Genomic DNA, 22154 nt, shown 5'->3' with positions numbered 1-22154 from the left:
TAGATTTTTTGATGATGGCCATTCAGTTTGCTAATATTTTTTGAAGATTTTCATGTCTATGTTCATCAGTGATACTGGCCTGTAATTTTCTTTTCTTGTGGCATCCTTGTCTGGTTTTGGTATCAGGGTAATGCTGTCCTGGTAAAATGAGTTTGGAAATGTTCCCTCCTCTTTTTTTTAGACCAGTTTGAGGAGGATTGGTATTAATTCTTAAATTTTTGTTAGAATTCACCAATAAAACCATTTGGTTCTGGACTTTTGTTGTTGGGATATTTTTATTATTATTATTATTACTGATTCAATCTCCTTACTAGTAATTGGTCTATTGAGATCTCATTTTATATTTTCTTCATGATTCAGTCTTAAGTTGTATGTTTCTAGGATTTTACCTATTTTTTTCTTTGCTGACCAATTTGTTAGTGTATAATTGTTCATAGTAGTCCCTTTTGATCCTTAGTATTTTTTTGGTGTCAAGTTGTAACATTTCCTCTTTGATTTCTGATTTTATTTATTTAAGTTCTCTCTCTTTTTTTCTTGTTAAGCCTTGCTAAAGTTTGGTCTATTGTGTTTATCTTTTTAAAAACTCAGCTCTGGGCTTCCCTGGTGGCGCAGTGGTTGAGAATCTGCCTGCTGATGCAGGGGACACGGGTTCGTGCCCCAGTCCGGGAAGATCCCACATGCCGCGGAGCGGCTGGGCCCGTGAGCCATGGCTGCTGAGCCTGTGCGTCCGGAGCCTGTGCTCCGCAATGGGAGAGGCCACAACAGTGAGAGGCCCGCCTACCACAAAAAATAAATAAATAAATAAATAAATAAATAAAATAAAAACTCAGCTCTTAGTTTCATTGATATTTTCTATGTCTTTTTCATCTCTGTTTAATTTATTTCCACTCTGATATTTATTTCCTTCCTTCTACTAACTTTGGGCTTAGTTTGTTCTTCCTTTTTTATTTCCTAAGGTAGAAATTTAGGTTGTTTTATTTGGTATCTTTCTTGTTTCTTAATGTAGGCGTTTATTGCTATAAACTTCCCTCATATCTGCTTTTGCTGCATCCCATAAGCTTTGGTATATTATATTTCCATTTTAATTTGTCTTAAGATAATTTTTGATTTCTCTGTTGATTTATTCTTTGACACATTGGTTGTTATGTAGCATGTTGTTTAATCTCCAAGTAATTGTGAATTTTCCAGTTTTCTTCTTATAATCGATTTCTAGTTTTATACCATTGTAGTTGGAAGATGCTTGATATGATTTTAATCTTCTTAAATTTATTAAGACTTGTTTTGTGACCTAACATGTGATCTGTCCTGGAGAATGTTCCATATGCACTTGAGAAGAATATGTATACTCCTGTCATGTGTTGGATGGAATGTTCTGTAAATGTTAAGTCCATTTGGTCTAACTTGTAGTTCAGGTCCAATGTTTTCTTATTGATTTTCTGTCTGGATGATCTATCCATTGATGAAACTGGGATATTGAAGTCCCCTACATTAATATGTTTCTGTCTGTTAATACTTGCTTTATATATTTAGGTGCTCCTGTGTTTTTTAGGTGCAAAATATTTACAAATGTTATATTCTTTTGTTGGATTGACCCCTTTATCATTATATAATGACCCTCTTTGTCTCTTGTTACACCTTTGGCCTAAAGTCTGTTTTTTTTTAAATAAGTGTAGTTATCTCAGCTTTCTTTTAGTTTCCATTTACATGGAATATATTTTTACATCCCTTCACTTTCAGTCTATGTGTGTCCTTAAAACTGAAGTGAGTCTTTATAGGCAGTATACAGTTAGGTCTTATTTTTTTATTAAACCACTCTGTCATTTGATTAGAGAATTTAGTCCATCTATATTTAATTATTGATAGGTATGGACCTACTATTGCCATTTTGTTCATTGTTCTCTGGCTGTTTTTAATTCCTTCATTCCTTTCTTCTTCTTTTGCTCTCTGCCTTTATAATTTGATGATTTTCTGTAGTGGAATGTTTAGTTTCCTTTATCTTTTGTGTATCTATGATAAGTTTTGCTTTGTAGTTTTCTTGAGGCTTACATAAAACATATGTATAACAGTCTATTTTAGGTTGATAAGAACTTAACTTTGAATGTATACTAAAGCTTTACATTTTTACTCTGTCCCCCCTTTATTTTGTTTTTGATGTCAAAATTTACTTCTTTTTATCAGTGTACCCATTAACAAATCATTGTAGTTATAGTTACTTTTAATACTTTTGTCTTTTAACTTTCATACTATAGTTATAAGTAATTTACTTACCACCATTACAACATTAGAGTATTATGAATTTAACTATATATTTACCTTTATCAATGAGATTTAAATTGTCATGTTTTCCTGTTAATAGTGTCCTTTTATTTCAGCTTGAAGAAGTCCCTGTAACATTTCTTGTAAGGTTAGTCTAGTGGAGATGAGCTCTTTCAGGTTTTGCTTCTCTGGAAAATACTTTATCTCTCTTTCAATTCTGAAGGACAACTGCCAGAGAGAGTATTCTTTTTTTTTTTTTTTTTTTTAACTCAAAGAGTATTTAATTTAATTAACTAATTAATTTATTTTTGGCTGTGTTGGGCCTTTGTTGCTGCACGTGGGCTTTCTCTATTTGCAGTGAGCAGGGGCTTCTCACTGCGGTGGCTTCTCTTGTTGTGGATGGGCTCTAGGTGCGCGGACTTCAGTAGTTGCAGCACACAGGCTCAGTAGTTGCAGCACGTGGGCTCTAGAGCGCTGGCTCAGTGGTTGTGGTGCACAGGCTTAGTTGCTCCATGGCATGTGGGATCTTCCCGGAGTAGGGATCGAACCTGTGTCCCCTGCATTGGCAGGCGGATTCTTTTTTTTTTCTTTTGCGGTACGCAGGCCTCTCACTGTTGTGGCCTCTCCCATTGCGGAGCACAGGCTCCGGATGTGCAGGCTTAGAGGCCATGGCTCATGGGCCCAGCCGCTCCGCAGCATGTGGGACCCTCCAGGACCGGGGCACGAACCCGTGTCCCCTGCATCGGCAGGCGGACTCTCAACCACTGCACCACCAGGGAAGCCTGGCAGGTGGATTCTTAACCACTGCACCACCAGGGAAGTCCCAGGAAGAGTGTTCTTGGTGGGCAGTTTTTCTCTTTCAGCACTTTGAATATATCATGCCACTACCTTCTGGCCTGCAGTTTCTGCGGATAGTCTTACAGGGTTCCCTTGTACTGCTCCTTCTGTACTGAGTTCTAAGGGGATAGCCATGGCACATCCTTGGAAGCCTGTAAAGAACTGCTTCTTTGTTTGCTGTAATCTTGTGTGTCAGACTCAAGCCCTGTTGGCTTTCACAGCCAACAGTGGGAGTCTTAAAAGTTGGAGCACTAGATGTGGGATCCAAGCCCTTTGCTTCTAAGGAAGAAACAGGAAGTCAGGTGTTACCTCCCATTGTATGGCCCTGCGCTTGACATGGGGTTTATGGCAAAAGTGAGTCTCAGCTTTCCTACTAGTTTTGGTGTGGGCATTTTCTTATCCACCCAAAGTGTAGATGTTTCTCAGCTTGTTTCTTTTGAAGGGAATTGTTCATTATGTAGCTGTAGATTTGGAGTTTTGTGTGTGGGAGGAGATATGAGAGGAGCCTGTATCGCCATCTTGGCCTGGAACTTGTGCAAATACCAACTTAATCATAATGTTTACTTTATAGGGTTTTATACTTGATGTACTTTAGAAGGAGGAGCATTAGTGTGGGAAGCAGCCGCACAGCACAGGGAGATCAGCTCGGTGCTTTGCGATGACCTAGAGAGGTGGGATAGGGAGGGTGGGAGGGAGGTTCAAGAAGGAGGGGATATATATATGCATATAGCTGATTCACTTTGTTGTACAGCAGAAACTAACACAACATTGTAAAGCAATTATACTCCAATAAAGATATATATAAAAAAGAAAAAGTAGGAGCATTTTTCAAAATCAGGCAAGTTCCTCTAAAAATCATAAAGTAGAAAGTGCAAGATTATGTTAAAAAAATTTTTTTACTGGTTTTTGAGTACATATGTCATTTTTCAGATAACCTCTTGCTACTTATTCACCCCTATTGATCATGACAGTTTACTCTGGAATTTGAATTAATCTCAGTATTGATGCATAGAGATAAAAAAATTAATATTAGTTCAAACTGCCAATAAGTATGATTAACACTGTCAGCTAAGACCTTAAAAAAAGACCAACCTCACTGATAGTTTTGGAGCAATAAATGATTTTATAGCAAAATGGAAGTTATTGAAAACCAAAAAAACTCAGTCAATTAATACCTTAGAAATATTTGTATTTGTATATAACCTGAGCACTTAAATTCCTCTCATAAAATACTTTATATTCACAGTACTAGAGGAAGGCTGAATAGACAGAATCTAAAATTATGTTTCAGTTGAACACTCAATATGCTTTTACTGAAATAGTAATATAGTTAGTGTTCTGGGGATTTACAGCATTTATACAAAATAATAAAACTTCATTGCAAAAAATTGACTCTAAAAATTTTAAAGATTCTGCATTGTATATCCCTTGTCACAGTAATTATGTCTGCTCACTTGTTAGATATTACCAATGAGATAAATACAATTGTATTGCACTTATCAATTATTCAGAAGTTTTTAAGTTCAAATACTTAGGAAGTTGTGAAAATATTGTCAAAATAGCAGCAATTCTTAAATGAACCATACATTCAGAGATCTTAGAACATGTACTATGATTAGCCAGTATACCAGACAGAGGTAGAATTTCTTTGTTTTCTCACCGTAGAAAGTTAAGTCAACCACAGCTGGCTCCAAAGTCTAGATTGGAGAGAAGTTAAGGAGGATAAGAGAGAAAGAAAGAAGAAAAGGTAATAGAAGGGCAGAAGCTGGCATAAATGTAACAGTTAGAAGTAACTGTAAATAATGGAAAGTAATTCATTGACAGCAGCAGTAAATGACAGAGAACAGAAACAGAAGTGAGGGAGAAGAGAACACTGTTTGAAGCAACAGATCTTTCCAGTTCACTTCTTTTAGTACCCTAACAAGTACCCTCGTATTTGAGGAAGTAAGAGCAAAGCTAAGTCCATATTCTGAAAGCCCTGAAGACATCACTGTATTATTGCACACTGCAACAATGATCACAACAGTGAACTTCTCTGAGTCTTAAGAAAAAGTTGAATTATGTTTAATATATTCAATATACTACATTTCTTAGTAAAAGTTAGGTGTTGGACTGTAAGTTAAATGGGATCCTGCTTATCTGAGATACCACATTTCTCAGTTTGGCTAGATAACACACAGAAGTTTAAAAAAAACTTAAACTGCACACAACCTTATATGTGTCAACTTTATAATTCATTAATTATTATTATAAAAATGTGAATACAAGACTTACTAAAAAAAATTGGCACTCTGCCACTTATAAATCAAGTTTATCTAAAGTACTGTAAAGACATCAAAGGACTGAAATATGCATGTTAAACTTTCATTTTGCATTGCACACTGTGGTTATGACAGTTTTAGTTATAAGCACAGTATTTTTAGAAAGAATAGAAGCTATCAGTTTAAAAGTGACTGGTTTAGAAATATGCATCTTATGGATACCTGTAAGAAAAGGAGAATGTATTTGAACAGGAAACTACACATATGTTTAACTTTTGAAATTAAAATGTCTTCCCTTTTTTTTTTTTTTTGGCTTTATCGCTTTTCAGTGTATGCAATCTTATTCTTAGGATCCCAAAGTTGGGTCAAAGGACCCAAATGAAGGACATGGAAAAACAGAAATGAAAAGTTTATTTAATAAGGATTAATTTATTAAATATTATTAATCATTTAAAGGTTTTTCTTTGAAAAATTTCTAGTAAAGGTTTCTTGTGATGATGACATATAAAGCAGAGTAGCTAATAGACATTTATTTCCTATTAGAAAAATCTGCAGGGCATTGTTTTTTGTATGTATGTATGTTAGATTAACAAATGATTGTATACCTTTTTATACTTTTGCAGAAAATTTTTTAGATGTAAGATTTCAGTCTTGAATAGAAATTTATATTGTCATCAATACTAAGAAAGAAAAAGTTCTATAAGGAAAATGTAATTTTCAATGGAATTCCTTAGTATAGTTTAAACATATTTCTAGTGAATATAGATAATTGTCCCAAAATGAAGGGTTTTAACAGAGCTTGGAAAACTCAAGAGTTGTTATAAAAAGAATTTCTGTACTAGGATGAAGTTTAACTTAGATGACTTCTAAGAGTTTGATTTTCTAAGTAATTCATTCATTTAAGAAATACGTAATCAGCACCTACTATGTACCAATTTTTCTACAGGAATCAGAATTAACCAGATTGCAAGCCAAAATTTCTGCACATGAAAGGGCAGAAGACATCAAGTTTCGACCAGCCCCATTTACATCTCCAGTAGAAATTGCTCCTGATATTCAAGGTTCAAAATTTGCTAAGCATTCTCACACAGCTTTCTTCAAGTGTAGAAAACTACGTCGCTCTATTAGTGCCAGTGACCTTAGTTTCAGAACTCGTAGTGATGAAGATCTTTCTGAAGAATTACTGCAGGACTTAAAAAAAATGCAATTGGAACAACCTTCAACATTAGAAGAAAGCCAGAAGGATCTGACTTATACCCAGTCAGACTCATTTAAACCTCTCCCATATGACCTAGAAGATGATAGTGCTGAGAATAATGACTTCAGTACTCTTAGTGGAATGCTAAGATATATAAACAAAGAAGTGAGACTATTAAAAATGTCTTCTATGCAAACAGTTGCTGGTTCAACTCAGGTATGTATTTCATACATTAGCAGTTATAATAATTTGTCTCCAATTAGTATCATTTTATTTTCTGTAGGAAAGAAACCCATACATTTAAATGAAGCACTCATGCCATTAGGGTGATGTACACAAATATTGAAAGTATGAAAAACTTCATTGTGAGTTTAGAATGCATTTACCCCAGATAAGTAGAGTTGAAAATTTAGCTTTGAAAATTAACTTTTGTTAAAGTAGCCTATATATTTGATTAAATATAATCTCTATAATTGACTGAAGACTAATTCGACCTCATATTGGGAAAGTATTTTGAACTCCAGAGTATTAGAGAATGTTTTTTGGAGTTCCAAAATTAGTAGTGTTCCTAGACTTCCTGGAAACCATTCTAGTAAAGATTATTAAAGTAGCCTTTGTTTTGGTCATAGATTTCCATAGTGGCTCAGAATATCTCATTCACATGATTTTTCTGCTCCCATTATTCCTGAGCATATCATACTGAAGAGGCAACTTTGTCCCCGCTACACATACCTTACAGACACTCGACATTGTTTATAAGCAGTTAATCTAGAGTTTGCACAGAGAAATAAAGAATCTCTTCCAGGTAATTTCAGCTTTTTTCAAATGCCCATTTGCCTCATTTCAAACATATCAAAATAGGTTTGGTGGCCTAAAAAGTTTAAAAAGTGTTTTTAGAATAGATCCAAGACAAAGACTGTTGGAGCTTCTATTCATTTCTCCACATCCTTCCTTACATTAAAAAGAGCTCAATCTGGGGAGTTCCCTGGTGGCCTAGTGGTTAGGATTCCTGGCTTTCACTGCCATGGCTCAGGTTCAGTCCCTGGTCGGGGAACTGAGATTCTGCAAGTCACATGGCACAGCCAAAAAAAAGAAAAAGCTTAATTTATTACTTATAAGCAGAAGACTAGAAATATAATGGTATTGGTAAAAACAAAATTTACACATTATGAAATTTCAAGTGTATAGCAAACAAGATGGTAAAATGAACAAGGCAAACTTCTATAAAGCCTGATAAAATTAGTTTTCATCTAGCCTTTAAAACTACATTTGTGTTTACTGTATATCATTTATTTAGCCATTTAATTCATTTAGGATTTATTGAGCATCTACTATATACCAGGCACTGGGATTATAGAAATAAACAAAACAAAAATGATCAAGACCCTGTCCAAACAGAGCTTACATTTTAGTGGGGAGATCATCAATAAACAAGTAAATAAACATATGCTCTAATGCCAGGTGGAAGTAAGTGTCATGAAGAAAAGCTGGTAAGAGGATATGATGTGACTCAGGTATACCGTTTTAGATCTGGTAATCAGGGAAGGTCTCATGAGAAGATGATGTTTGATCAGAGTCCTATAGGAAGTAAGGAATTAAACTACCTCAGTATCTGAAGGAAGAACATTGGAGGGACGGGAACAGGTGCTAACGTCCTGAGGTGGTAGCATGCCGGGTATGTTCAAAAAACTGCTAGGAGGTGTATGGATGATTTGGTGTAAATAAGAGGGAGGAGATGAGATAAGAGATAATACCAAGGGTGGGGTAGTGGAGGTGGGGGTGCCATAGTGATCTTGTAGCTCCTTTTGAAGTGTGATGGGAAGACATTGGAGGGTTATGCTTAAGAAAGTGACATGATCTGATTTATGTTTTTAAAGGATCACTCTGATTGCTTTATGAAGAATGGATGATAAAGGGACAAGAACAGAGACCATATAGGAGGTTACTTGTAAAAATCCAGGCAGGATATGATTTTGGATAGGCAGGAGGATAGATGTGAAGGTGTGGAGAATGGTTCAATTTCTAGATATATTTTGAAGGTAGAGCCAACAGTGTTTGATATAGGTTTTGAGTGACATAGAAGTCATGAAAGACTCCAAAGAGTTTAGCCAGAGTAACTGAGCATATACTGAGATGAGGAATACTAGGAGATGAGCAGATTTGGAGGCATGGAGAGAATCAAGGGTTTGATTTTAGATATAATAAATTTGAGAGTTATATTAGATGTCCAGGTGAAGATGACAAATTGTTGCATTTATGAGACAAATTATAAATTTGGATATCATCAGCACATAGATGATAGTTATAGCCATAATGATGGATTAAATCAAGGAAATTAGTGGAGGTTAAAAAAAGAAAAAAGTCCAAAAACTAAGCCTAATTTAGTAAGGCTGAATTACTTTGAGCATGTGAGTATTGATAATTTAAATTAAAGCTAACTGAGAAGTAAACAGTGAGATAGGAGAAAAATAGGAGAGTATAATAATATTCCATAAGCCAAGTAAAAATGTGCTTCAAGAAAGAGGGTGAGATCAACTGTGTCAAATGTTGCTAAATAAAGTGAGGATTGTTAATTGATATCATATTTGGTAATGTGGAAGCTGTTAATGACATTTTTAAGAATGGCTTCAGAGTAATAGTGAGGATAAAAGCCTGATTAGAGTGGAATCAGCAAAGAATGGGAGGAGAAGAAACGGAAACACCAAGAATAAACAACTCTTGATATACAGCAGAGCAGAGAAATGAGGGGAATGTGATGTCAAGGGAGAGTTTTTTATTTTGTTTTTTAGGATAAGAGATAAAACAGCATTTTGTATGTTGGTAGGAATGATCCAGTAGACAAGGAAACTGATAATGCAAGACAGAGTGGAAGGAGTAAAATCCTTAAGGTAGGCTGAAGGGGACAGGATCCAGAAGAGAAGTAGAATTGGCCTTGAATAAAAGAAGGGGCAGTTTATCCACTGTACTGGGAAGGAAGGCAGAATCTAAGGGTACAGAAATACATGGAGTGGAAGAAACACGGTGGGAGGGGAGGAATTCCATTATTAATTGCATTTGTTTTCTTAGTGAAATAAGAAGCAGGGTTATCAGCTAAGGCAGGGTAAGGTATTAGAGGTTTAAGAAGAGGGGAGGGGGCTTCCCTGGTGGCGCAGTGGTTGCGCGTCCGCCTGCCGGTGCAGGGGAACTGAGTTCGCGCCCCGGTCTGGGAGGATCCCACATGCCGCGGAGTGGCTGCGCCCGTGAGCCATGGCCGCTGGGCCTGCCCGTCCGGAGCCTGTGCTCTGCAACGGGAGAGGCCACAAAAGAGGGAGGCCCGCATACCACAAAAAAAAAAAAAAAAAAAAAAAAAAGAAGAGGGGAGGTATATGAAACAGTTATCTTGTAGAGTGGGAAAATATAAATGGACTAGGGAAGTCTAATAGGATTGCCAAGGAGATAGTTTTGTTGTGTAGAACTGCCATGCAAACCATAAGACATCTGGTGTCTTTTGTCCCTGTCTATTCTGTGCCAGCAACAGGATGTCCCTATTTCCCCATCATAGTGACAACCAACAAGTACTCTTACAGATTTCCAGAATGTTCCCTAGGGGAGAGTAGTGCTCCCTTTAAGAACCTCTGCTATATTCCAATGGCCCTTACAGTCATGGATGTACAAGAGTCTTATTTTTGGTAAAATAGAATTCATATAGGATAAATTTGTGATAGATTATAGATTTACTATTCTAAATGCTTTACATAGATTAACTCATTTAATCTTTATTAACAACCTTGTGATAGGTACTATTATTATCCTAATAATACCAAATCTATTTTAGTGGCTACTATTATTATTCTCACTATATAGACGAGGAAGCTGAGTCTCTGTTCTTAACCACTATTGATAATACTATTTACATAATTGTACTTATATTTTCTTCAGTACTGTCTAATTATATAGTTTGGTCTTGCAACTACTTAGTCAATTAGAGATTAAGGTTGTGGGACTTAAAATTACCACACAACTGATAGAATATTTCTCACTCTAAAGGTCATTGGGAAAGATAGATGGATTTCAATATTTCAAATCAATTTACCTATTCTATTATCATGGAAATTCAGTGCAAAATACTTTAGTCAGTTCTTAAGAAAATCTAGCCAAAGTTAAATTCTGTACACATATAGTTTTACTTATTGCTAGTGTTAAAAAAAAAAAAGGTGGAGCACAAAGTGGAGTCACTTGCCCCTAGGACAGCAAACCAATACCTAATTGCAGCCTCTCCTAGGAGTGGAATTTTAAGTCAATCATTGGAATTTTCTGATCAGCATTAGCGGGGTAATCTGCCTGATAAGACCTCTGCCACCCTTCCCCCAAAGAAAGGTGACCTTGACTGAAACAATCCTTTCTTTTCTTTTGCTAATAACTGTCTTATCCTGCCCAGATTCTGCCTATTAAAGCCTTCCATATTGTACAGCTCCTTTTGTTGCAGGAAGAGGGACCCCTTCCAGGGCCTGAGAGTAGACTCTTGTCTAACACTCAGAAATGAATTATCCAAGGAGACACACGTGCTGACAAAGCAAGAGACTATTGGGAAGGAGCACCTGGGTGGAGACCAGGAGGGTAAGGGAACCCAGGAGGACTGCTCTGCCACTGGCTTTCAGTCTCGGGTTTTACGGTGATGGGATTAGTTTCCAGGTTGTCTCTGGCCAATCATTTTGACTCAGGGTACTTCCTGGTGGCGCACGAATCACTCAGCCAAGATGGATTCCAGCGAGGAGAATTCTGGGAGGGTGGTAGGACATATGGACTGGTGTCTCCTCTCTCCTTTCGACCTTCCCTGAATTACTCCAGCTGGTGATATCTTGTTAATTCTGCATTCCTTCCCAGGACCTCCTGTTTAAGTTAATTCATGCAAGTGGTTACTATGGTACCTGGCTAGGGCAGCGGTTTCAGTCAGTGTTTCCCCTAACACTCTGAGCACCTCTCTGTTTACTAAATGAAATGCTGTCTGATTCATGCATTATTCATAAAGCCAATTAGATCTTAAAATATACTTGGTTGAATTTTGTTTTTTAACACTAGTGATACTCTGCTGAGTTTTAAATGCATTAACCACTGTTAATGCCAAAAACTTGGCCTCTGTGCACTGGTGCCGAACTGAATTTCAGAGACAGAGTTTTGGGTGAAGTAGAAAAGGATAGCTTTATTGCTTTGCCAGGCAAAGGGGGATACAGCAGGCTCGTAGCCTCAAAACCCAGGGAGTTTGGTGAGGAATTTTATAGCAATGGTTCAAGGGCGGGGGTTGCTGATAAGGATCAGGGTATGTGAAGGGCCTGTATTCCTTTAATCTGTCCTCAAGTGATTTCCTGATGAGCTTCTGTGGTTCTCGAGGTTATCAAACTGTGACTTTCTCTCTGGAATGAAGAATGCTTCATCAAGTAGTTAACATCTTCCATTTGTTGGGAGTTTTAGTTCTGCAGAAGAGCTCAAAAATATTGTAATGTGTATCCCTCGAGGGCGAGCCAGGACCCTGCCCCAAGGCTGCACTGTTGTTTCTTTACTGCTCCTCCCTGGTCTCTGCATCCCCTCCCTTCCCTGATTAGCAACTGTTTGAACCTGCCCTTTGGAATTCAGGGAAGGTCATGGAGGCTGAACAGAAAGGCTCTTGTGCCCAGGAAGCCCACAGGGTCCCGCTCGGTTTCAGTACTCACTTTGTGCCAAGCCTAGTGTTAAGGACAGTGGTGACATGAGCGAGATAAAGTCCCCATGCTCAGGAGTTTCATTCCAGAGATAGATATGCGCACAGAGTGTGACACACACCCTCCACAGTCATGTTATAAAGTGCTATGAGAAGAGAACAGAATTCTGACAGCTGGATTGGTACTGATAAACCTGATTCTCATGAATTCATCTAGCCGTCATTTGTGCTATACGGGAAATGAGCTAGTACTCTTTTTTTTTTCAATTGATTTCATGATTTTATTTGGATCTTGGATGAGCTGGTTAAGAAAATCTAGCCAAAGTTAAATGCTGTACACATATAGTTTTACTTATTGCTAGTGTTAAAAAAAAAAAAAAAGGTGGAGCACAAAGTGGAGTCACTTGCCCCTAGGACAGCAAACCAATACCTAATTGCAGCCTCTCCTAGGAGTGGAATTTTAAGTCAATCATTGGAATTTTCTGATCAGCATTAGCGGGGTAATCTGCCTGATAAGACCCCTGCCACCCTTCCCCCAAAGAAAGGTGACCTTGACTGAAACAATCCTTTCTTTTCTTTTGCTAATAACTGTCTTATCCTGCCCAGATTCTGCCTATTAAAGCCTTCCATATTGTACAGCTCCTTTTGTTGCAGGAAGAGGGACCCCTTCCAGGGCCTGAGAGTAGACTCTTGTCTAACACTCAGAAATGAATTATCCAAGGAGACACACGTGCTGACAAAGCAAGAGACTATTGGGAAGGAGCACCTGGGTGGAGACCAGGAGGGTAAGGGAACCCAGGAGGACTGCTCTGCCACTGGCTTTCAGTCTCGGGTTTTACGGTGATGGGATTAGTTTCCAGGTTGTCTCTGGCCAATCATTTTGACTCAGGGTACTTCCTGGTGGCGCACGAATCACTCAGCCAAGATGGATTCCAGCGAGGAGAATTCTGGGAGGGTGGTAGGACATATGGACTGGTGTCTCCTCTCTCCTTTCGACCTTCCCTGAATTACTCCAGCTGGTGATATCTTGTTAATTCTGCATTCCTTCCCAGGACCTCCTGTTTAAGTTAATTCATGCAAGTGGTTACTATGGTACCTGGCTAGGGCAGCGGTTTCAGTCAGTGTTTCCCCTAACACTCTGAGCACCTCTCTGTTTACTAAATGAAATGCTGTCTGATTCATGCATTATTCATAAAGCCAATTAGATCTTAAAATATACTTGGTTGAATTTTGTTTTTTAACACTAGTGATACTCTGCTGAGTTTTAAATGCATTAACCACTGTTAATGCCAAAAACTTGGCCTCTGTGCACTGGTGCCGAACTGAATTTCAGAGACAGAGTTTTGGGTGAAGTAGAAAAGGATAGCTTTATTGCTTTGCCAGGCAAAGGGGGATACAGCAGGCTCGTAGCCTCAAAACCCAGGGAGTTTGGTGAGGAATTTTACAGCAATGGTTCAAGGGCGGGGGTTGCTGATAAGGATCAGGGTATGTGAAGGGCCTGTATTCCTTTAATCTGTCCTCAAGTGATTTCCTGATGAGCTTCTGTGGTTCTCGAGGTTATCAAACTGTGACTTTCTCTCTGGAAAGAAGAATCGAGGTTATCAAACTGTGACTTTCTCTCTGGAATGAAGAATGCTTCATCAAGTAGTTAACATCTTCCATTTGTTGGGAGTTTTAGTTCTGCAGAAGAGCTCAAAAATATTGTTATGTGTATCCCTTGAGGCAGAACCAGGACCCTGCCCCAAGGCTGCGCTATTGTTTTTGGACTGTTCCTCCCTTGTCTGTCTCTGTGTCCCCTCCCTTCCCAGATTAGCAACAGTTTGAACCTGCCCTTCAGAATTCAGGGAAGGTCATGGAGGCTGAAGCCTATTTTCTACAAACAATAAACAGGGAACCGCAGAAAGGCTTCTGTGCCCAGGAGCCCCACAGGGTCCTGCTCGGTTTCACTGTGAATACTCATCATGACTTGAAGCTCACTTGGGACTCTTATAACTCATGAGCCTCTGTGTTGGCTTAATTTTGTCTTGGACAGAAAGGACTGGCTCTTTTGGTTGCTGAGAACTATATTCGGTGTTCTTTGGAACCTGTGCTAGGACTGATGCTTGATAAATGCTCATCTGTGGGTTTTTTTCAATTCTCTAATGGTCATTACTTACTGATTATACCTAATCTTGAGGAAAAGGTGGCTGAAGATGTCTTCTCAATGCTTTTTTCTGTAGGGCCTCCATTTTTTTTCTTTTCTAATTTCACTGTTTTTTTCTAATGGAAAGTAAGAAAATTCAGAGCTAGGACAGCTACTATTGAAAGAAACTTTGACTTGCTATGGTTTTACTCTTTAACTACCTTCATGGTCATTTACATGTGCATTGCATTAATAACTGTGTACCACTTTGTAAAATTTGACATGAAGTATGTTAAATTGGGGTGTAGAACCTTGATGTACAGGCTAGTTCTGGCCCTCAGCTTGTTTCACCCATCTCTAAAGTAGACATTGGATTGGTCTCTGATTTAAAAGCAGACTTTTTAAGCTCTTTTAAAAAGCCAAGGAGTCTTGTTTAAATGAAATGTTATAAAGAAACACAAATATGTCAATCAGATACAAAGATAGTTTATCTGATTGAGGGTGAGTTGTGTCTGAGCTTTACCCAATTACTTGCTCACCTCTTTCATGGCTGCTCATGGAAAAACTACAGAGCAGCCTTGGATTAACTTTTAAGGAAAATAAGCACAAGCTTAGGGCACCAAGAGAAGGGGAGCACCGCAGAGTTTTTTGCCCTAGGTATCATGCCCTTAACCCTTTCACTGCCACACTTGACTATAGTAGACTTTTTTGTTATTGTCTTTATCCACCATATTCCAATTTAATCTACACTGTTAAAAAAATCTTTCTTTGGTATGGTGAATGACTAAAGTTTTAAAGTTTGGTTTGAAGGTGTTGTCAGATATTTACATTTGTTTCCAATTCATGGTGTGAGCTTCACTTCTGTAGAGAGTAAAAACCAGCCGGCTGAGTCCTGATAGCATTTAACTCATCAGTTGATATGTGTAAAGGTGTAAAATAAAGCTCTGTATTTTAAGCAATGGAAGGGCTGGGGGCATCACTATTGGACTGTGCTTAGGACGTCCATTAGCCCTGCTCCAAAGAATGCAATCTTAAAGTCCACTGGTGCAGCAGAAAGAACATAGAAATTGGTATGTGAGAAATGTTAAGTAAGTGTCAGCTTCCTTTCTTGGAACAAGAAGATCAGCCCCAATACTGATTTTCTTAATGGTTAACTATGTTGGCAATTCCATTCACAATAAAGCCTCTACCACAGTAGTATTTTGCTTTCAGACTCCAACAAAAACTTCAAAACTCACAAAAAGTTACACATGCAAACAATTTTGAACACAATTTCAAGGAGTTCACAGACTTCAAGTTAAGAACTCCTGTTTTAGATTAGAGCAGAAGTGTGAATTAATTAGCTAATTCACAGTTTATTAGGAAGTTGAAAGGAGTATTATTTATCCCTCTTATTTTCAAAAAGAAAAGTAGTTTACAAAATATGGTCCTGTATACCGTGCAACAAGAAGAAAAATGAGAATTGATAAAATCAGTGATTGGGTAACAATTAAAAGTGGAAAAAAAAAAACAAGATGAAGTAAGAGTACAGGTAAATACCTAGAGACATGATAATATTTTCAAATTCCTGGCCCAAGCAAAGACCAAGATATGACAAGAATATTTGACCTATAGTATTAGAATCTCCTGAGACTTTTCCCTCTATTTTTCTACTTCTGTATGTTGTGCTACTTCTTTGTGCAACATTTCTCTCTTATCTTTTTCCTTTCTTGCTCTGTTTTTTTCTCTCTTCCCTCTTTTTCATTGACTTTTTTCATGTAGCCCTTCATCTATCTTTCTTACTGTGCCTTCAGTTGAACCATAAAGTGACACCAATGTCTAAATATCTTATTTTTATTGTCACCTGTTTTTGTTTTTAAAATCAATTTAATTTAATTTTGCACTCCCTCCTAATCCCCCAACCAGATTTATTTGCTTTTTCTATCAATGTGGTCCATTACTGACATTCTGATTCATGTTTTTCAACTGACTAAATATTTTCCACTCTTGCTTTAAATTATGCCCCTCATTATTATAGTGGACTTTTAATGCTAAATCAGTATTTCAAATAATAATCTATTAATTTGCATTATTCCAGGGAGAAAATTTGTAATTAAAAGAAGATGTTGATGTGATGAAAAATGGAATTTCTGGTACTGTGCTGTGTTTACTTATTATATACAGTTCATACTTCATAGAAACTGTTATTTTATTGCTTTTGAATAAATTTTAAGGTTTTTAAAGAAAGTTCTTCTAAAACTTACTTATACTTTTTGTGAAAATTAATTCACTTTATTGTTTTGGTTTAAACTTGCTACTTTCCTTTTCTTTATTTTTTATGTAGAAATCATTGTTAAAATGCATAATAAGTACATTCAGACTACCATATTATTTGCTTATTTTTCTAGTGATACTTTATTTTTAAAACAAGTAATATGAATTTAGAGCTCATTCTGCCACAGGTTCATAATTGTACTAATAATGGCTAGCTTTTGTTGAATGTTTACCATTTATCAAGCACTATTTTAGGCATTTTATATTTGTTAACTCATTTAATCCACATGACAGTCTTGTACATGCCTTAATTTTAAAATACTTTATTGCTAGTGCAGTTCCAGACCACTGCAATAAAGCAAATACACAGTAAACAAATCAAGCATAATCAAAGTTATGTTTACATAACTATGTATGTTAGTCTGTATGGCATTATGTCTAAAAAAAATCAATGTACATGCCTTAATTTTAAAATGCTTTATTGCTAACAAATACTAAGCATTATCTGAGCCTTCAGCATTCATAATCTTTTTTCTGGTGGAGAATCTTTCCTCTGTCTTGGTGGTGGCTGAGGTTGGGGTGTCTGTGGCAATTTCTTAACATAAGACAACAATGAAGATTGCTGCACAGATGGACCCTTCCTTTAACAAACAATTCCCTGTAGCATGCAGTGCTGTTTGACAGCATTTTACCCACAGTAGGACTTCTTTCAGAATTGGAGTCAATCCTCTCAAATCCTGCTTTATCACCTAAGTTTATATAATATTCTAAATCCTTTGTTGTCACTGCAGCAGTCTTTACAGCATCTTCACGAGGAGTAGATTCCATCCCAAGGAACTACTCTCTTTGCTCATCCATAAGAAGTAACCCCTCATTCATTCAAGTTTTATCATGAGATTGTGACAATTCAGTCAAAACTTCAGGCTCCACTTCTAATTCTAGTTCTCTTGCTGCTTCCTCCACTAAAGTCTTAAACCCCTCCAAGTCATCCAGAAGGTTTGGGATTAACTTCTTCCAAATTCCTATGAGTGTTAATATTTTGACCTCCCATGAATCATAAATTTTCTTAATGGTATTTAGCATGGTGAATCCTTTCCAGCAGGTTTTCACTTTACTTTGCACAGATCGATCAGAGGAATCACTCACTATGGCAGCTATAGCCTTACAAAATTTATTTCTCAAATAATAACACTTGAAAGTGGAAATTGCTCCTTGATCCATGGGCTACAGAATGGACGTTGTGTTAAGCAGGCATGAAGATAACATTAATCTCATTGTACATCTCCATCCAAGCTCTTGGTGACCAGGTGTGTTGTAAATGAGCAGTAATATTTTGAAAGGAATCTTTTTTTCTGAGCAGTAGGTCTCAACAGTGGGATTCATATATTTAGTAAACCATGTTGTAGACAGATGTACTGTCATCCAGGATTTATTGTTGCATTTACAGAGTGCAGGCAGAGTAGATTTAGCATAATTCTTAAGTGCTGTAGGATTTTCAGAATGATAACTGAGCATTGGCTTCAACTTCAAGTCACCAGCTATGTTAGCCCCTGACAAGAAAGTCAGCCTGTCTTTGAAGCTTTGAAACCAGGTATTGACTTCTCCTCTCTAGCTGTGAAAGTCCTGATGGCATCTTCTTCCAATAGAAGGCTGTTTAGTCTACACTGAAAGTTTATTGTTTAGTGTAGCCACCTTCATTAATTAGCTAGGTCTTCTGGATAACTTGCAGCTTCTACATCAGCGCTTGCTGCTTCACCTTGTACTTTGATGTTGGGAGATGGTGTCTTTCTTTAAACCTCATGAACCAGCCTCTGCTAGCTTCATACTTTTCTTCTGCAGTTTCCTCACCTCTCAGCCTCCACTGAATTGAAGAGAATTAGGGCCTTGATTATGCTTTGGCTTAAGGGAATGTTGTGACTGGTTTGATCTTCTATTCAAATCACTAAAACCTTTTTCATATCAACAATAAGCAACATAAAGTACCTAGGAAAAAATTTAATGTAAGACATGAAGACCTATATATTAAAAAGTTCAAAACACTGCCAAGACAAAGATTTAAAGAGATAGAGAATATATACCACATTCACGATATTCAATATTGCTAAGATGTCAGTTCTGTCTCAAATTGATGTATAGATTCAATGCAGACCCAAACAAAATTCCAATAGATATTTTTAAAGACTTCGACAAACTGATTCTAACAGTTAATTGGAAATGTCAAGGACCTAGAGTAGACAATCTTGAAAAAGAACAAAGTTGGAGGACTTACACTATACTACCTGATTTCAAGAATTATTATAAAGTTACAATTCAACAGAACTAAAAAGAGTTCATAAATATATCAGTGCAACATAACAGATTATGTATTTATATATATGATTTAATATATATTTATATATATATAATATGTAAAGGTATATATTTAACTGATTTTCAGCAAGGCACCAAAGTAATTCAATGTTGAAGGGAAAGCCCTCAACAAATAATGATGGAACTGTTGGAGAAACTTAAGGGGAAAAAAAATAATCTCATTTCTACCTCATATTATATTTTAAAATTAAGTCAGGGTGGATTATAGACCTAAATGTAAAAGCTAAAACTTTAAAGATTCTAGAAGAAACATAGGAGAATAACTTCATGACTTTGGAATATGTAGAGATTTCTTAGGACCCAAAAAGCACTAGTTATAAAAGTAAATAAGTGACTTGATCAAAATGAAAAGCTTCTCTTAAATCTCTCAGCATTGAGAAAATGAAAACACATACTACAGAGAGAGAGCTATAAATATATGAGACAGAAAACTTGCATTCAAAATTTGTAAAAAACTATAAATTTAAAAAAAATTTTTAATCCCAATTTAAAAATTGATAAGGGGACTTCCCTGGCTGTCCAGTGGTTAAGACTCCATGCTCCCAATGAAGGGGGCCTGGGTTCAATCCCTGGTTGGGGAACTAAGATCCCGCATGCTGCACAGCATGGCCAAAAAGCAAAAAAAAGGGTAAAAGACTTAAACAGATACTTCACAGAATAATATATGTGAGTGATCATGTGCACATTTAAAAGTGTTCAACATCTTTAGTCATTAAGAAAATAAAAATAAAACCACAATAAGCTACCCATGAGAATAGCTAATATTAACAAATAAAAAAAAAGAATAGCTAATATTAAAATAACTGGTAACACCAAATGATGTGGAACATCTAGAATCACTTTGGAAAATTCTTTAGCAGTTCCTTTTAATTTCTACATACAGCTATTATATGATCCAGCAATACCACTCCTAGGTATTTAGTCAAAAGAAATGAAAGTATACGTCCACCAAAAGACTTGTACATTAATGTTCATAGTACCATTTCTCATTTATAGCCAAAAACTAGAAAAACTCAAATGTCCATGAGTATATGAATGAATAGGCAACTTGATACATTCATACGGTTAAGTACTATAAAAAAAATAAACTGTTATACAGAATAAATGGATACATATCAAAAATATACTGAATAAAAAAGCTATATATAACACTACTATATGACTCCATTTATACGAATTTTAAGAACAAACAAAACAGATATATAATAGAAATCAAAACAATGCTTGTCTCTCAAGGGTGGGGAATTGAATAGAAAAGGGACAGGAGGGACTTCCCTGGTGGCACAGTGGTTAAGAATCCGCCTGCCAATGTAGGGGACCCTGGTTCGATCCCTGGTCTGGGAAGATCCCACATGCCGCGGAGCAACTAAGCCTGTGTGCCACAACTACCGAGCCTGCGCTCTAGAGCCCATGAGACACAACTACTGAGGCCGTGTGCCACAACTACTGAAGACCACACACCTAGAGCCTGTGCTCTGCAGCAAAGGAAACCACCGTGATGAGAAGCCCACGCATCACAACAAAGAGTAGCCCCCGCTCACCGCAACTAGAGAAAGCCCACGCGCAGCAATGAAGACCCAAAGCAGCCAAACAAACAAACAAACAAACAAATAAAATTTAAATGCCAATCTTTAAAAAAAAAAGGTGCTTTAAAAAAAAGGAAGAGGGGGAGGAGAGAAGATGGCGGAAGAGTAAGACGTGGAGATCACCTTTCTCCCCACAGATGATCAGAAATACATCTATACGTGGAACTGCTCCTATAGAACACACACTGAACACTGGCAGAAGACCTCAGACCTTCCAAAAGGCAAGAAACTCCCCACGTACCTGGGTAGGGCAAAAGAAAAAAGAATAAACAGAGACAAAAGAATAGGGACGGGACCTGCACCAGTGGGAGGGAGCTGTGAAGGAGGAAAGGTTTCCACAAACTAGAAGCCCCTTCATAGGCAGAGACTGTGGGTGGCAGAGGGGGAAGCTTCAGAGACACGGAGGAGAGCACAGTAACAGGGTGCGGAGAACAAAGCGGAGAGATTCCCGCAGAGGATCGGTGCCGACCAGCACTCACCAGCCCGAGAGGCTTGTCTCCTCACCGGCCGGGACGGGCGGGGGCTGGGAGCTGAGGCTCAGGCTTCGGTCGGATGCCGGGAGAGGACTGGGGTTGCCTGCGTGAACACAGCCTGAAGGGGGCTAGTGCACCACAGCGAGCCGGGAGGGAGTCCGGGAGAAGTCTGGAGCTGCCGAAGAGGCAAGAGACTTTTTCTTCCCTCTTTGCTTCCTGGTGCACGAGGAGAGGGGATTAAGCACACCGCTTAAAGGAGCTCCAGAGACAGGCGTGGAGCTGCCGAAGAGACAAGAGACTTTTTCTTGCCTCTGTTTCCTGGTGCGCAAGGAGAGGGGATTAAGCACGCCGCTTAAAGGAGCTCCAGAAACGGGCGCGAGCCACGGCTATCAGCGCAAACACCAGAGACGGGCATGAGACACTAAGGCTGCTGCTGCCGCCACCAAGAATCCTGTGTGCGAGCACAGGTCACTCTCCACACTGCCCCTTCCGGGAGGCTGTGCAGCCCACCACTGCCAGGGTCCCATGATCCAGGGACAACTTCCCCGGGAGAACGCACGGCGTGCCTCAGGCTGGTGCAACGTCATGCTGGCCTTTGCCGCTGCAGGCTCACCCCGCATTCGTACCCCTCCCTCCCCCCGGCCTGAGTGAGCCAGAGCCCCCGAATCAGCTGCTCCTTTAACCCCGTCCTGTCTGAGCGAAGAACAGATGCCCTCAGGCGACCTACACGCAGAGGCGGGTCCAAATCCAAAGCTGAACCCCAGGAGCTGTGCGAACAAAGAATAGAAAGGCAAATCTCTCCCAACAGCCTCAGAAGCAGTGGATTAAAGCTCCACAATCAACTTGATGTACCCTGCATCTGTGGAACACCTGAAGAGACAACGAATCATCCCAAATTGAGGAGGTGGACTTTGGGAGCAAGATATATTCTTTTTTTCCCCTTTTTTGCTTTTTCTGAGTGTGTATGTGTATGCTTCTGTGTGAGATTTTGTCTGTATAGCTTTGCTTTCACCATTTGTCATAGGGTTCTGACTGTCCTGTTTTTTGTTTTTACTTTTAAATTTTTTTCTTAATATTTTTTATTTTAATAACTTTATTTTATTTTATCCTACTTTATTTTATCC

The 22154-nt window shown here is 38.1% G+C and overlaps 1 protein-coding gene across 11 annotated transcripts in view; it reads left to right on the top strand.

The window, feature by feature from the left end:
- Positions 1 to 22154, top strand: part of CCDC18 (coiled-coil domain containing 18) — a 187763-nt gene that overhangs the window by 104002 nt on the left and 61607 nt on the right. For 5 of the 11 annotated variants that reach the window (XM_055084457.1, XM_055084456.1, XM_024119641.3 and 2 more), the window contains exons 29-30: positions 6301 to 6768; positions 16426 to 16480. In XM_055084457.1, coding sequence (XP_054940432.1) covers positions 6301 to 6768; positions 16426 to 16440 — 483 coding nt within the window. In that variant the 3' untranslated portion in view covers positions 16441 to 16480. Of the gene's footprint in view, positions 1 to 6300; positions 6883 to 9376; positions 9905 to 16425; positions 16481 to 22154 lie in introns of those variants that run through there. The other 6 variants (XM_055084454.1, XM_055084453.1, XM_055084452.1 and 3 more) reach the window with 2 other exon arrangements.

This window comes from Physeter macrocephalus, chromosome 4 (assembly GCF_002837175.3).
Source record: "Physeter macrocephalus isolate SW-GA chromosome 4, ASM283717v5, whole genome shotgun sequence".
Taxonomy (NCBI): Eukaryota; Metazoa; Chordata; class Mammalia; order Artiodactyla; family Physeteridae; genus Physeter; species Physeter macrocephalus.
The sequence above is the reverse complement of the archived record's forward strand: the minus strand, read 5'-3'. Positions and strand labels throughout refer to the sequence as shown.